We start from the raw sequence: 16311 nt of genomic DNA, 5'->3' as shown, positions 1-16311 counted from the left end.
AATCCAGGAAAAGCAGCAGCACAATTATTCTCCTCTGCTGTGAGGATGAGTGAAGGATTGCTAATTGAATGTAGCTTTTACCTAGTGTTTTTTCCTCCCTGCCAAAATCATGAAATACTATAGTGCTTTTGTACTACTAGCTCTAGACCACAGCGGAGCTGAAAGTTCATGATGATCTCACCAACATACAGCTTGGAATACTAGAATTTTACAACTGAAAGCAATTTTAGATTTAGTCACCCCACATTTTATAGATAAATAAAGAGGTCACTGCTGCCTGTTGCCATCATCATGAAGGGAAACTAGATTGACTGTCTTATAGCTGAAGCTAGTACCTTGCCTTCCAGAAGCCAAGATGGCTGTAGGGCAGTGAAGGCAGACTATCACCCTTGTTGTCTAGTCGCCAAGTCATGTCTGACTCATGCAACCCCATGAACTGTAGCTCACCAGGCTCCTCTGTCTGTGGGATTTCCAGGCAAGAATACTGGAGTGGGTTGCCATTTCCTTCTCCAGGGATCAAACCTGGGTCTCCTGCTTGGCAGGAGGATTCTTTACCACTGAGCCACCTGAGAAGTCTAGAGGCCAGATATGACCCAAAGGCCACGTGACCTACACAATGTTTAAAAACTGAACTATTTGCTATACTTTTTAAAATCGGGAGATTTTTTCTGAAAATCAGAAGATTTGGCTCCATTTTTCTGGTAATGTGAAGCGGCTAGCCCCTTTGGACAGGGCATGCACTCAAATGTTCCATTCACTGCTTTAAAAGGCTTCCAAGTAGCCTTTTAAATGTCTCAAGACCATCCTGCCTCATTCATTTATATCACCTTCCTGGCCCCTCTGGCTATTTCCCAACTTACACGTTGGGAAATCAACCATCCAAAGACCAGGCTGGTGATCGGGAGTAAGAATGTCCTCAGGGTTCTAGATTCAGCTCCTGCATAGGCTGCAGGGTGTGTCCCAGTTGCCCATTGACTTGCATTCTTATCAGTCCACCCCAGTCCTCTTCTAAATCCACATTCATTTACTCACCACTTGCCCACATCCCCATGTATAATAACTGGCAGGACTCACTTGCTCCATCACTTGGAATGGATCAGCTGATGGATGTTTAGGCAGTCAAGAAGCTGTTCATTGATTTGGCCAAGGTCGCAGGGCCAACCGATGTGGAGCTGAGGTTAAAGGCAAAATATGCTGGTTAACTTCAGTCATCACTGCTGATTTTACTGTGACTTCTGGTTTGACAGTCCTGAAAGCCTAGTCCTCTGAGAAAGTGTTCTTTTGTTTGATAAAAATGAGACAGAGAATCTAAGGGAGCTTGGCAACCTCCGAATTTTGCCCAAAATATCTTTCCATCTGTTTCTTAGTATGATTCTCTATAGGAAGTGTTGCTTCTTCCAAAGATTTCCACCCTTTAAAATGGTTTTGTTTTGGAATCCTCCCCAGAGGAAGTGGTAGAAAAACAAGAATAGAGACAGATGTTTCCCATTGGATATGAATTGGAAAAAAAGCATTCAAGATAAAAGAAATGCTGCAAGCACTTAGATGAGGGATAGAATCAACAATTAGGAGATGACAGGAGTCCTAGCAATAGTCTAGATTTACGAAATAAATATTGAAAATTTGAGAATTTGTTACAAAGAGGCTTTTGTTAGAATGGACCCAGTTGCAGGCACTAATGGTAAGTTTGTTGCTTATTCAGTTCCTTGCTACTCAACAAATTAGGCATCATCTTGTTAGCAATGTAGAATTCCCAGGCCCCAGCCCCAGATTTAACTATATCAGAGTCTGCACTTTAACAAGATCCTCACGTGATTTCTGCTTTGTACATTGGGGTCATGTCCTATAGAAAAATTTCAGGCCCCCAAATAGGAAGCTTACTGTGAGAACGGAGGGCTTTGCTTTCCCTCCCTGTTTTGTGGTGTCTGTGATTCATGTTGCTTTATTCCCTTTTCCATTCCTCTGTGAGTTAGGGAACAAACCATCTCCCAGTCACGCCTCTAGAAGGGACTCCGTATGATGAGGACCACTTGACTACTGTCAGAGGGGGTAAAGTAGTCAGGCAGAATTTCCTTCTCTTCACATCTCTCGGAACACTTCTATTGCACACACGTGAAATTCTTCCTATCCAGTCCTCATTTCTGCTGTGCAAAAGCATTAAAAGAAATTAAAAACCCCAAACACCGCAGTGTGGTTCCAAGTAATGTTCTAAATTCCAAGGCATGGGTTTCAGACCCAAGCTCTTAAATCATTGCAATCTGTCCCGGACCCAATTATGCTAGTTTCCAAAATTTCATATAAGCAAAATATCATGTGGAGTCACCATAATATAATGGCTTAATGAATGTCTGTTTTCTGCTGTTACAACACTGGGAAGCTATATCTTTATATTTTTCAGTAATTCTTTAACTCATAAGATAATGCATAGTAACGTTAAAGATAACCTGTTCTATGAGCAAAAGAGAAAACAGTTAATTTCTAAATTGCATAAAATTATGAAGATGTTGACAATGAATTTTATTTAGTTTATGTGAGGGGGAAGGACATATTACTAGAAAGGAAAATATGTTTAGTGAAGTGAGAATAAAGGGACATGTCATATTCCTGGAGTCCTGGGATCAAGAGTGGTGCCAATATTGGCGTTGTTGTTGAATCACTAAGTCGTGTCCAACTCTTTCTGACTCCATGGACTGTAGCCTGCCAGGCTGCCCTGTACATTGGATTTCCCAGGCAAGAATAACTGGAATGGGTTGCCGTTTCCTTAGACTGAGATCGAACCAGCATCTCCTGCATTGGCAGGTGAATTGTTTACCACTGAGCCACTCAGGACTAGACGTGTACTTTGGACTTCGTGGGGTTTTTTTGAGAGAACTAGTTAAGATATATGGTTACCCTTTTCTAGATGCTTGAAGAAGTCTTCCATAATCTTGATCCTGATGGTATGATGAGTGTAGAAGATTTTTTCTATGGCTTGTTCAAAAATGGAAAACCTCTTACACCATCAGCATCTACCCCATATAGACAATTGAAAAGGCACATCTCCATGCAGGTAAGAAATAAATAGGAAGTGGATTCTTTGTGAGTAAAATTAAAATCCATTTGAATAATTTCTAGTGAGTTAATCTGCTATCCAGAAAAATACTGAGGAGAAAGAGAAGCAAAAGAAGAGCAGTAAAAGAAAGACTAAACCTCTGGGGAAGTTGGGTTTGAGAAATGACCATAAATTATAGTAGGAAGACCACTAATTATGCCCCTTCATGTTAGCTGTGGGCCAGAAGGAACCTGATGTTAAGTAGAGATGCATCTCATCTGTATGCAGGATCTCTCCGCCAGGTCAGCTGTTGATCAGCTTTGCATTCTTGACTGACTTGGGAAAGGAAGATCAAAGGAGCCGCATGGCTTTTTATCCTAGCAGTATAAATGAGAGAAGCATGCCCCTTGTGGTCAGGACTGACTGCTTTTGGTCTTGACCAACGTCATGTTGCAGTGCCTGAGCTTGCTCAAGTCTCTTTCTTCTTCTAGTCTTTTGATGAGAGTGGACGACGGACCACAACCCCATCTGCGATGATGAGTACCATTGGTTTTCGGGTCTTCTCCTGCCTGGATGATGGGATGGGCTATGCATCAGTGGAGAGAATACTTGACAGCTGGCAGGAAGAAGGCATTGAGAACAGCCAGGAGATCCTGAAGGTGTGGCAACTGAAATGGGAGGCAAATGACAAATTGGGAAGGGTTGAAAAATTCTGTTTGTGATTTGATTTCTCCTTAATGATTCTTCTGTTCACAAGATCTCAGACATAAGAGTTAACTTTTCTTACCCCATTTAACCAGGAGTGTTGCTGACTTCATGTTTTTAACCCCTAAATTATTGACAGGAAACTTCTTAACTGATCTCTGGTTGGTAAAGATTAGAGTGTTGCCATTGTGTTTATTTACAATGCCAGACAGCATTTTTAAAAAACATGTAAATAATCATGTTTTCCTTAGAGAGACCTTAATTATGTTGTAGGTTTAATATTGTTCCAAAGCCATTATTAAAGAAATGTAAACATCCAGTTTGTAGATTATAAATTCAGTTCCCCGGGTCTGTATAACCTTCACATTTTCTGCTTTCAGAGGATAGAACTTGTGATTATCTTGAACTTGTTCTGATTTCTAGGCCCTGGATTTTAGCCTTGACGGAAATGTCAACCTGACAGAGTTGACACTGGCTCTTGAAAACGAACTTTTGGTCACCAAGAACAGCATTCACCAGGCAGCTCTGGCCAGTTTTAAGGCCGAGATTCGGCATTTGCTGTGAGTTGAGCAGAAAGCTTACCTGCTGTGTTCCCTTTCCTACTTGTTGAGCAAGTCCTTCAGATGCCTGTGGCATGTATTCTTCCATTCTGAAGGCAGTGGTGGCTAATCGCCTATCATCTCACTTCTGTGAAAGTGAGGTAGAGCTTAGATCTGTATGTAGGCTTTTGAAAAGGGCTGTGGAATGTCTTTGTGTTTTGTAAGGGTTCTGGTTGTCTTGGTTTTGTTTTTGTATTGGAGTAAGCCAGATGAGAGTTGTTTTTTTGGGTCTACTTGTTGCCTAGTAACAGTCTCCCTTATAACTTTGTTTCTTTCTGGTTCTAGGGAGCGAGTTGATCAGATGCTCAGAGAAAAAGAGAAGCTACGGTCTGATCTGGACAAAGCTGAGAAGCTGAAGTCTCTCATGGCCTCAGAGGTAGACGATCACCACGCAGCCATAGAGCGGCGGAATGAGTACAACCTCAGGTATGATGGGTGGGGCCAGGACCTTCCTTTCCCACCACCCTGGCCCAGAACAGTGGGGTCTTGCCTGCCTGTCCCCCTGCTTGGCCACACCTGGCTGGTGTGACTTAGGTGTGGCCAAGCCTACAGGAAAGCAGGGCTCACTGGATACTTTCTCAAGGAGCTTCCCATCTCTATGACTCTTTGTGATTTTGGTGGCTCTACAAAGGGACCACTGAGGGACTTGATGGCAGCCTGTCAGTCTTTCCTTCTCACAGGAAACTGGATGAAGAGTACAAGGAGCGAATAGCAGCATTAAAGAATGAATTTCGAAAGGAGAGAGAGCAGATCCTGCAGCAGGTGGGCAAGCAGCGTTTGGAACTTGAGCAAGAAATCGAAAAGGCAAAAACAGAAGAGAATTACATCCGGGACCGCCTCGCACTCTCTTTAAAGGTAATTATCCTCTTAGTTATGTGGTCTGTGGGCCTTCTGGGAACACCTCATGGAAAACCACAGCTCTGTAAGAGGACAGGTCTGCACAGGGCTCATAAGTCTGGGTCAACACCCGGACATGGTAGAGCCCCCACTGGGATCCAGGTTTCAGGGGTGTCCAGGCTGCTGCTTTGCCAACAGCATATCTTGTTCTTACCTGCTGAAGTTGCAGTGAGTCCTCAGGGCTGTTTGATACCTGGTTGATGCTGTCCCTTTCCTCATCCTTACCAGATAGCTCTTTTTCCTGCCACGTAGAGGCCATCCACTTTATTTCTCTGCTCCCAAATCTACCTTTTCCCTTGCACGTCCTCCTCTTCTCTCCAGTGCCTCAGTAGAGAAAGTGATCCTTCTCTTTATGGAGCTCTGACACTGGGTTATGTGGTACAGTGTCAGCTGAAGCGGAGCTCTGACACCGGGTAATGCGGTACAGTGTCAGCTGGAGCTGAAGGTGGGAGGGACCCTCTCAGGTCTTGGGAGGGGTCTGAACTCAAGACTGCCTGGTTCCAGTCTGGATACCACTACTTACAGAAGACCTTGATCAGGTTACTCAAGCCTGTTTCCTAATGTACAAGAAAGTCACCATCATAATACCTACCTTATAGCATTGATGTGGAAATTGAGTGAGTTGCTACATATACAGTATCTGAAAGTAATAAGGACCTATGGAATAGTTAGTTTTTTTGAGGTTATGAAAGGTTCCTGAAACTCCACACATCAGAAACTGAGCCAATTCTCACTCCCTAATCATCAAACTGCTTCGTCTCCCGAATTTTCACCCTAATCTCCATCACCACCCTGTGCTGTAAGTCGTGGAAGTCACCATCCTTGGTCATCCCGGATTCTCAGTTTCTGAGTCCTGCTGATGCTCTGAAAGGCTTCTCAGATTTATCCCATTTCTCTATTTCCACAGCCTCTGCACAGGTTCAGAATTCATCACAATTTCTCAACTGACTTATGTGCATCCTTTCTTCCATCTTATCCAGCCTCCCTCCGCCTGGTCACCAGAGTTATCTTACTGAAGAACACTTAAAAATCATGCTATACCCTTTGTAAAAGTGCAGCGTGGCAGTACTGAAGGGCTCTGAAAAGGGGTCCATGCTCCTACCTTCCTAATCTCAGGTCTTACCAGCAACCCCCAAGCCCACGCCCAACCTCTGCTGCACCTGCTGTCAGTGATTGCAGTTTCTCAGTGGGCTTTTAGGCTCCTTCACTGCTTTCTCCAACACTGCAGGCCAAATTGCTTCTTCATTCCCATTACACTTACTTTTTTTTCTTGCCAGAAGATAGCATATTTTCTGTCACATCTTAGGTAATTGTATCCATATCTGTCTCCCCCGCCATGGCCCCAATTGTGTGTTCCCTGTGGTTGGCAACAGAAGCTGACTTCTCAGTTTCCAAAGCACCAACACAGGCCCAATTCACAGAGATTGCTCCTGATTGTTTTAACATCTAAATTTAGACATACTTTGAAAGATTAGAATTCTAGAGTTGTCATTTGGGAGGAAGGTAGTTTTTTCTTAAACACTTTAAGCACATGCTTTTCCACTCCATGTTAACTGTATAAGGGTGTGAACAAGAATATATTTAAAACATATTGGCTCTACTTAAATGTCCATTGACAGAGCAATGGATAAAGAAGATGTGGTACATATATATAATGGAATATTACTCAGCCGTTAAAAAGAATGAAATAGTGCCATTTGCAGCAACATGGATGGACCTAGAGCGTATCATACTGAGTGAAGTAAATCAGACAAAGGAAAAATATCCTATGATATCCCATATATGTGGAATCTAAAAAGAACTTCGGAGAAGGCAATGGCACCCCACTCCAGTACTCTTGCCTGGAAAATCCCATGGATGGAGGAGCCTGGTAGGCTACAGTCCATGGGGTCGCTAAGAGTCAGACACGACTGAGCGACTTCACTTTCACTTTTCCCTTTCATGCACTGGAGAAGGAAATGGCAAGCCACTCCAGTGTCCTTGCCTGGAGAATCCCAGGGACGGCGGAGCCTGGTGGGCTGCCGTCTATGGGGTCGCACAGAGTCAGACACAACTGAAGCGACTTAGCAGCAGCAGCAGCAGCAAAAAGAAATTATATTAATACAAATGAACTTACAAAACAGAAACAGACTCACAGACTTTGAGAATGAGCTTATGGGTGCTGATGGGAAGGATGGGGGAGAAGGGATAATTAGGGAGTTGGGGATGGACATGTATACACTGCTGTATTTAAAATAGATAACCAACAAAGACCTACTGTATAGCACATAGAACTCTGCTCAATGTTATGTGGCAGCCTGGATGAGAGGAGAGCTTGGTAGAGAATGGATACATGTATATGTGTGACTGAGTCCCTTTGCTGTCTACCTGAAACTACCACAGCATTGTTTGTTAATTGGCTATACCCTAATACAAAATAAAAAGTTTTCTAAAAAGAAATATATCATCTCTATATTTTGAGAAGATATGCTTTGAAAATATACAGAAAAAAACCCACATTTTGTGGACTTAGGTTGACATGTTATTATAATAATTTAAACATAAATTATGAAAAAACTGTATGTGTAGCTTTTATATCTTTAAACCAAAATCAAATTGTAAATTAAATATAAACCATGTCTATATCATCATTAAATGAAAATTGTTGGAGCTATTCTTTTTTTTGTAGTTTTTCTGAGTTCTCTTTTGCTGTCAAATAAACATGGTATTCTGCAACCAGTCTTTCATTTGACATCCTAATGAGAATGCTTTTCATGTCATTAAATTTTCAATTGCAAAGCTGTCAAATAGAAGTACAATGCAAGTCATATATGTAATTTCAAATTTTCAGACAGTCACATTGAAAGGTGAAAAGAAACAGGTGAATTTAATGTTAAATCATTTTAATCTGTTATCTCTAAAACATTGTTATTTTGACTTATAATTAATATAGAAAACCTGTTATTGAGCTTTTTTTTCATTTTTGTTCTAAATCCTCAAAATCTGTTGAGTATTTCATACCCACAGCTCCTCTACCTGAGACTGCTAGTGACTGCTATTGGATAGCATGGTTCTGTAAGATCAAGAAAAAGGAGAGGCACGCTTTGGGGTTATAAGATAAACATTGGTTTTTTTAATATTTACTTTTTCTCCTCTAACGTACTGAAACTTTCTCAGTCTAGAGCATTGATTTGTGCATGATAGAAAGTGGTACAACAGCTTCCTTTTTAATCCATGTAATTTCCCCAAATTTCTTCAGGAAAACAGTCGTCTAGAAAATGAGCTTCTGGAGAATGCAGAGAAGTTGGCAGAGTATGAGAGTCTGACAAACAAACTTCAGCGAAATTTGGAAAATGTTTTGGCAGAAAAGGTAAATCTGTTTAAATGTGATTTCCTGAAAGGTAACCCCGAAATGTAGTTTACTCAAAAGACCAGAAGCAGTGCCACTAAGAAAATGTCTATTATGGAATTATTTATGTGACTAAAGGAAGTTGTCAACTTTTGCAGGGATTTAATTTGTATGAGGAAAACTTTGCATGGCACTGAGTCTGCTTTAGTTGAACACATCACTCTAGAATGTTCTTTCCATCATCTAGTGGATGGTGTTTCTGTTCAAAAGTCACATTCCTTTCATACTCAAGAGACTGAGTGAACACCAGAAACTGGGGCCTTTGGTATTTTCTAGGTCAAAGAAGGACACTGGGAAAAATGACAACTTTGCACTTTCCATTTTCTAGTTTGGTGACCTTGATCCCAGCAGCGCTGAATTCTTCCTGCAAGAAGAAAGGCTGACCCAGATGAGAAATGAATATGAGCAGCAGTGCCGGGTGAGTGACCGGAGAGAACTTAACTTAGCAAGTGGAGGAGTGCCTAGATTCAGATCCTGCTTCACTGTTTACTGCCAAGTGACTGGTAAACGTAACCTGTGGGTATCTCAATTCCTCATCTACAAGGTGACAAAAATAAAACCCACAAAGTAGAGTTGTTGTGGAGAGTCAGTAAGTACACGTGAAGTGCTTAGAACAGAGCCTGAGACTCAGAAAACACTTAACCTAAGAGCTGGCTGTTAATGTTATTATTTAGTATCCTGACATATGAGAGAGTCATGCAAACTGCAATTGTCTGTTTTATCTGGGTCAGAAATTGCCAGTAATTAGAGGAAAATAAATTTTTATTCTAAGAGAAGGAAACTGTGGTCATGTTGATATGCTTTTTCCAAAACCAGCCTTTCCTGAGTGCAGGCCTACTCTGATATAATATGCTTTTGTTCTGTGGGGTTTTTCCTGAATACATTCCTTACTTTATTTACAAAATGCAAATAGAGCAGAAACCACTCAAGTCCTTAAGTAGTAAGTCATTACTACTAGAGGACACAAAAACATCCTAATAAATAAGAATCTTTGACTTTTTTAGAAAAGTAACTCTTCTAAGCTCAGGAATCTGGGTTGTTTTTTTTTCCTTAAACCACAAACACTTGTGTATTTTATTTTATTTATTTTAATTTTTTTTAATTAGTTTATCTATTTTTTAACTTTACAATATTGTATTGGTTTTGCCATACATTGACATGAATCCACTATGGGTGTACATGTGTTCCCCTTCCAGAAACCCCATCCCACCTCCCTCCCCATCCCATCCCTCCGGGTCATCCCGGTGCACCAGCCCCAAGCACGCTGTATCATGCATCGAACCTGGACTGGCGATTCGTTTCACTTGTGTATTTTAACATGGTGAGCATAACTGAGTTCAGCCTGCTTTAGATGAACGTAGTACATGGGCAAAAATGGAGAAAACAATCACCTCCTTATGAGGTTGTTCATAGTCTGCCTTGTCAGGAAATATACACGCAGATTTTGAGAAAAGAAATGAAATATTTGTCACTCTTACAAATACATTTTGGCTCTTGTCTCTAATCTCCTATGCTTTCAGTTATATAGTTTTTTTTTTTCTCCTATGCTTTCAATTACTTCATCAGTAAAATCTGTCAGCTCCACCTCCAAAAATTCCCCAAATTCATCCACTTATTTATTTTGTAATAGCTTTTCATAACCATATAATTCACCCACTTAAGGTATACAATTCAGTCTCTTTTAGTATAATCACAGAATTGTACAACCATTACTGTAATAAATTTTAGAACATTTTCATCACCCGCAAAGAAACTCCCACTCCACCTAGCTGTAATCTCTCCCATGAACTCCAGCCCTAGGCAACTAATAATCTATTTGCTGTCTCTGGTTTTGCCTATTTTTTACACTTCCTATAAATGGATTTATACACTATATCGACCTTTGTGACTGGCTTCCTTCATTTTAGCATATTGTTTTTGAGCTCTATCCATGTAGTACCATGTATCAGTACTTTGTTTATTGCTATTGCGTAATATTCCATAACATAGCCATACCACATTTTATTTATCCATTCCTTAGTTGATGGACATTGAGTTATCTCAAATATTGTGAATAATGGGCTGCTGTGAATAATTTGTGTGTGAGCTTTTGTGTGGACATATGCTTTCATTTCTCTTGGGTATGTACTGAGGAGTGGAATTGAGTCATATGATCACTGTATGCTTAACCTTTGAAGAACTGCCAAATTTTTTGCAAAATATTTGCACCATTTTACATTCCTACCAGTATGAGAGTTCCAGTTTCTCTCCATCCTTGCCAACAGTTGTTACTGTGTGTCTTTTTTATTTTAGCCGTCCTAGTGGATATGAAGTGGAATCTCATTGTGGCTTTGATTTGCATTTCCCTGATGGCTAATAACATTGAGTATCTTTTCATGTGCTTGTCAATATATCTTCTTTGGAGAAATGTCTCATCAGATCCTTTGCTGAATATTTAAATGTGTTATTTGTCTTTTTATTATTGAGTTGTAATAGTTCTTTATATATTCTGTTTACAAGTCCCTTATCAGGAATATAAGGTGCAGAAAATTTTTTTCCATGCTGTGGGTTGTCTTTTTACTTTCTTGTTGGTACCCTTTGAAGTACAAAAGTTTTTAATGTTGATGATGTACAGTGTATCTGTTTTTTCTTCCTTTGCTTGTTTTTGACATCACATCTAAGATTTATATTGGTTTTTAAATTCCAGCTATTACAAGACCAAGTAGACGAACTCCAGTCTGAACTGCAAGAATATCGTACACAAGGCAAAGTATTCAGGCTTCCCTTGAAGAACTCACTGTCAGAAGAGCTTGATATTAACAGTGGTTGCATCAAGCCTGACCAGAGTAAGCCATTCAGACACCATCTTTTCAGAGTCTGTGCCTTTGACTTTTGATTTTCAAACCATGGTTGAATGTAAAATTGCAAAATGTTGGCAACCCTGCCTTCTCCGCCCCCACAGCACTACTCCCCCCCCTCCTCCAAAAAAAAGACTTTGGCAATGCTATTTACTTGAGCTGTTTCACTTGTGGTATGTTTTTTTCATTTGTCCTTGAAGTCTTTATGAGAATATTTCCATCTGATTTTGATACACATCAACAAAGAAATGGAAAAATCAAACCACAAGGATATTAAAAAAAAAAAAAAACTGGCCACAAGTCTGTGAATCCAGGCCTTGGGAGTGTTAGAATTCAGTCACTGAGTTATTGCTAAATCCTCCCTTTCTAAAAGAGTGCCTAACTGGTATGACAGTGTTTTGGAGAGTGAGCCAGCCAGAAACCCCAGAATTTGATTTCCTTATTCTGGTTGTGCTAAATGCCTGCAGAACAACAAATAAGATAAATAAATGTTGGTGCCTGTGCCTTGGGGAGGATTTTGAGTAATACAGCTGGAAGGCAGAGCTGTTTGGGAACCATCCTATGTTCATTATCAGCTCTTTTCCTCCCTCCTCATATCCTGCCTCTTTCCTCCAGAGTATTGAATATGAATTTCAGAAAGGGTTTATAATAAATTCTTCATTATAAATAATTTTCCCTACTGCTACTTGGCACAGGAGTACAGGTTCTCACAATGATTGTTTATTCTTCTCCTTACCTATTAATTCTACAGTAAATAAAGGAGTAAGGAGGGAACAGGAAGAGGCTTGAATACTTTTCCTCTAAGTCTATTCTCTGTAGCCTTACTGTGGTAAAAGGATGGAGCCCAACTGTTATGATATATCTCAGAAGCTTTTCTGGGCTTTTCCGTAGATGACCAAGGATCAGGAGTTCTAATCATGGGTACACGAGGTTGTGCCATCTTTGGATGGTTTATACCCCAGGTATCACTTCTTAGATGGGGAATGCCATGACAGATGTAGAGAAAGCCCAAAGATTGTCAGTTGTTAGACTTACACTATTTCTTGCATCTGCCTGTGTCCCTCCACATGAAAACTTTTTTTGAGTCCCCTGCCTTAATATTCGGAGAAGGCAGTGGCAGCCCACTCCAGTACTCTTGCCTGGAAAATCTCATGGATGGAGGAGCCTGATAGGCTGCAGTCCATGGAGTCGTTCAGAGTCAGACACGACTGAGCGACTTCACTTTCACTTTTCACTTTCATGCATTGGAGAAGGAAATGGCAAGCCACTCCAGTGTCCTTGCCTGGAGAATCCCAGGGACGGGGGAGCCTGGTGGGCTGCTGTCTATGGGGTTGCACAGAGTCGGACACGACTGAAGCGACTTAGCAGCATCAGCAGCAGCCTTAATATTAGTCCCCTACCTTAGTATTAGATGTAATCATTTCATCTGTGTACTAGCTCAGCCCTCAGCTTATGCTTCACATTTCAATGTCTGTCTCAGTCACCACTGTGGGCCATTACAGAGGTGAACTCCTATGGAATGAGTTGAGAGTTTTCTACTGAATCTGCCTATATCCAGGTTCCTAACCTATGCTCTATTCTTTTAAATAACCTTAGCTGATCATTTAAGATGAGGCCCCAGCTGCACTACAGGAAATTAGCATTGTGGTGCTCAGTCTTCTGCAGTGTTGAGTGGTGGATTGGATATCTTAACCCGTGAAGTTAACACCTCAAAGCATAGCAAGTATGCTGGCCATTCATCCTCCTGCCACATTCCCTTCTGCTGATTTGTCACCTGGCATTTGTTGGATGGAAAGAAGGCTGGTTGGTTTGACCATACTGCCTCACTCTGCAGCATTCATTAGCAGGAGGTCACTTTTTTTTTTTTTTAGGAGGTCACTTTTAAGAAACATTTTCCCCATCTGCTCCCACCTCCTGTCCTATTGACTTCTATTAACATTTGATACACTGACTGTACATGAAAAATCGGTTGTCTTTGTTTTTTCTCATTTTCCCTAATGCTTGAAAACAAGAGACCGCTCTTGGATTCTTTTGTTTCCTAGTAGATATCATCTATTGCATTTAGGCTAAAAATTGTCCCATAATTAATGCCAGTTGTGTTACTGAAAGTACCTGCAGCAGGGTCAACAGATCCCATGTGTTTTCAGGACTTGGTTCTGAAGAATGCAATCCGCTGAATATGAGCATCGAGGCAGAGCTGGTCATCGAACAGATGAAAGAACAACATCACAGGGACTTGTGTCACCTAAGACTGGAGCTTGAAGATAAAGTAAGACATTCTTCTCAGTCCTGTTCTCTGATTTCTTTGCACTCTGACAAGCTTTTGCATGTACGACACTCTCCATTCTTTTTTCTCCCAGAGAAGCACTTTCTGTAGATTTCCTCATGCATCTGGGTGGCTACCAGGAACTCACTTCCTCAGGATGCTTTCACAGGCCAAGGGGCCTTTGAGGGATCTTCCTTGTAGGAGAGAGAGTCTTAAAAATGGAGTATCTTCAGTCCTAGCCAGCATGGAGCTTGAAGGTCATTACATTATTTCCAACTCATTAAAAAAAAAAAACTTTAAAAAAAACAAAAAAGTACTTTGATATAGCATTACCTCCTAAATTAGGTACAAGTTCTGAATCTGGGTGTTCAAAACCCTTTACCGTGTTGCTTTAGGTTATATTTCCAGTCTTCTCTTGTATCATTCCTTTGAGTTACTTTATCTTCCAGCCAAACCAGGTAGTTTGCTACTCTTCATCAAACTGTCCTCTTTGCTCATGCTATTACATGCTATTTTATTATTTCTTTCTACCTCTTGAAAGTCTACTTAACTTTCAGAGTTTATATCACATGCTACCTTTTATATTCCTGAATTCTCCAAACCAAACATGATTTTCACCTCCTTGGAGTCCCCAGGCTACATTGTAGCTATTTTTCCTATACATGTTTTTATGTTTTATTCTGACTGGTAGTGCTACAATTCACGGGGTCACAAAGAGTCGGACACAACTGAGTGACTGAACTGAGTACACTTTCTTTATATTTGTCATAACCATGTCTAGAGAGGGGGCTATGTGTTTATCCAACTTGTGTCCCCATGAGGCCTGCAGAGTACCTGACAAGTGTTAAATAAATACTTGAATATAATTATCTATGTTAAGACTCTCAGTTTGCAGTTGGAAAGGATGCCTGTGAGGAAATACGGTGTCTATGTGAAGGTCTAGTTAGTTTTAACAGAGTTGTTTAGAAACTAAAAAATTCAACCAATTTACAAAGGAAATCAAACCATGCCTGACTTAAAAATATCTTATTTAATATGTTTTGAATTGTCACTTTGAAACAAAAATAGGAAAACTGAGGAATGTCTTGTAAGAAAAAAAGTCTTTACTGCCCCATTGCCTTTCCATGGCCTTGAGTTGAATAACAGTGTGGTGGTTTCACTTTCTGGCTTTAGGTGAACTATTATGAAAAGCAGCTAGATGAAACCAAAGTCGCCTTTGAAAAGGAGCAGGAGAACATGAAGCTGAAGTGTGAGAATGAAGTACACATCTTAGAAGAACAAATAAGTGACCTTAAAAATAAAATTGCAGAACTTCGGGGCCAGACAGAGGTACTCAAGGAGGCACAACACATGGCTGTCTGCAGACATGAGGAGGAGAAAAAACAGCTGCAAATGAAGTGGGATGAGGAAAAGACTCACGTGCAGGAGGAGCTGCGGCTGGAACATGAGATGGCACTCAAGGCTAGGCTGGAGCAGGTGGAGGAAGGCTTTAACAGAGAGAGGGAAAAACTCGTTCAAAATGGCGCCTGGACAGAGGAGAAGGTGAGGGGCTTGACTCAGAAACTAGAACAAGTTCACCAGGAGCAGCTGAAAAGCCTGGTGGAGAAACACATTCTTGAGAAAGAGGAATTGCAGAAAGAGCTCTTGGAAAAACACCAACGGGAACTACATGAGGGAAGGTAAGAAAGTGGGGGAAGTAGAGGAGGGGGCACCAGTCCTCAGGGGCACCACAAGTCCCAGTCAATAAAGGAGGCTTTGACAAATCAGGTGTAAGAGCCCACTTACTGTCTAGAATTCTTTTTTAGTTTTTCAACTTGTTTTGTCCTTGTTTAGATATAAGCCTACCTTGGGATTTTTGAAAGTTTTTTTTTTTTAAGAGAAAAGTTGTTTTTTTTTTTTTTTTATCAGACATATACTTATTAAGGTTCCAGATGAGGATAAGATTATCACAAATGTGATTTCTTCTTTGTTTAGTCCTGTTGTTTTCTGAGAAAGGCCTTTTATAAGTTATTAGATTCTGGGCAAAGTTACATTTCCTCCCAGAGTTATGAAATACTATTTTGTGCTTACTTTCCTCATGTGAAACCTCAGGTGCTTTTGAGGGCTTTGGTGCTTCATACTTTAACTCAGTGGTACTTCATTAAATAGAAAGCAAAACATATATGTATGGTTTCTCTAACTACATATAGACAGACAGAGAATCACTCAGTCTTGTCTGACTCTTTGTAACCCCGCAGACTGTAGCCTGTCAGGCTCCTCTGTCCATGGAATTCTCCAGGCAAGAATACTGGAGTAGGTTACCATTTCCTTCTCCCAGGGATCTTCCTAACCCAGGGATCAAACCTGGATCTCCTACATTGCAGTCAGATTCTTTACCATCTGAGGCACCAGGGTATACGTAATTAAAATGAAAGAATTTTATGTATTTCCCATTTAGGGTTTAGGGTAATATGTATTTGAACATTTAATGAGAAAACACTGTAAGTTTTTGGCTAAAACTCCATAAATATCTGGGAGTATGCCAGAGAATTTGGTTTCTAAATCTTCTTTTTAAATGCAGAGAGAGGTAAGTGAGTCTTTTAAATTAA

General features: G+C 40.6%; 1 protein-coding gene across 7 annotated transcripts in view; it reads left to right on the top strand.

Annotated features, from left to right (window-relative positions):
• Window positions 1–16311, top strand: part of NIN (ninein) — a 103364-nt gene that overhangs the window by 51481 nt on the left and 35572 nt on the right. For all 7 annotated transcript variants that reach the window (XM_081511318.1, XM_081511321.1, XM_081511319.1 and 4 more), the window contains 10 exons: window positions 2903–3049; window positions 3523–3690; window positions 4160–4296; window positions 4621–4761; window positions 5016–5190; window positions 8471–8581; window positions 8949–9038; window positions 11307–11445; window positions 13605–13726; window positions 14897–15402. In XM_081511318.1, the coding sequence (XP_081367444.1) occupies window positions 2903–3049; window positions 3523–3690; window positions 4160–4296; window positions 4621–4761; window positions 5016–5190; window positions 8471–8581; window positions 8949–9038; window positions 11307–11445; window positions 13605–13726; window positions 14897–15402 (1736 nt within the window). The remainder of the gene's footprint in view (window positions 1–2902; window positions 3050–3522; window positions 3691–4159; window positions 4297–4620; window positions 4762–5015; window positions 5191–8470; window positions 8582–8948; window positions 9039–11306; window positions 11446–13604; window positions 13727–14896; window positions 15403–16311) is intronic.

The sequence above is a fragment of the Giraffa tippelskirchi genome, chromosome 7 (genome assembly GCF_054371585.1).
Source record: "Giraffa tippelskirchi isolate mGirTip1 chromosome 7, T2T-mGirTip1v1.2.pri, whole genome shotgun sequence".
Taxonomy (NCBI): domain Eukaryota; kingdom Metazoa; phylum Chordata; class Mammalia; order Artiodactyla; family Giraffidae; genus Giraffa; species Giraffa tippelskirchi.
Note: the sequence above shows the minus strand (reverse complement) of the source record. Positions and strands in the feature narration are given on the sequence as shown.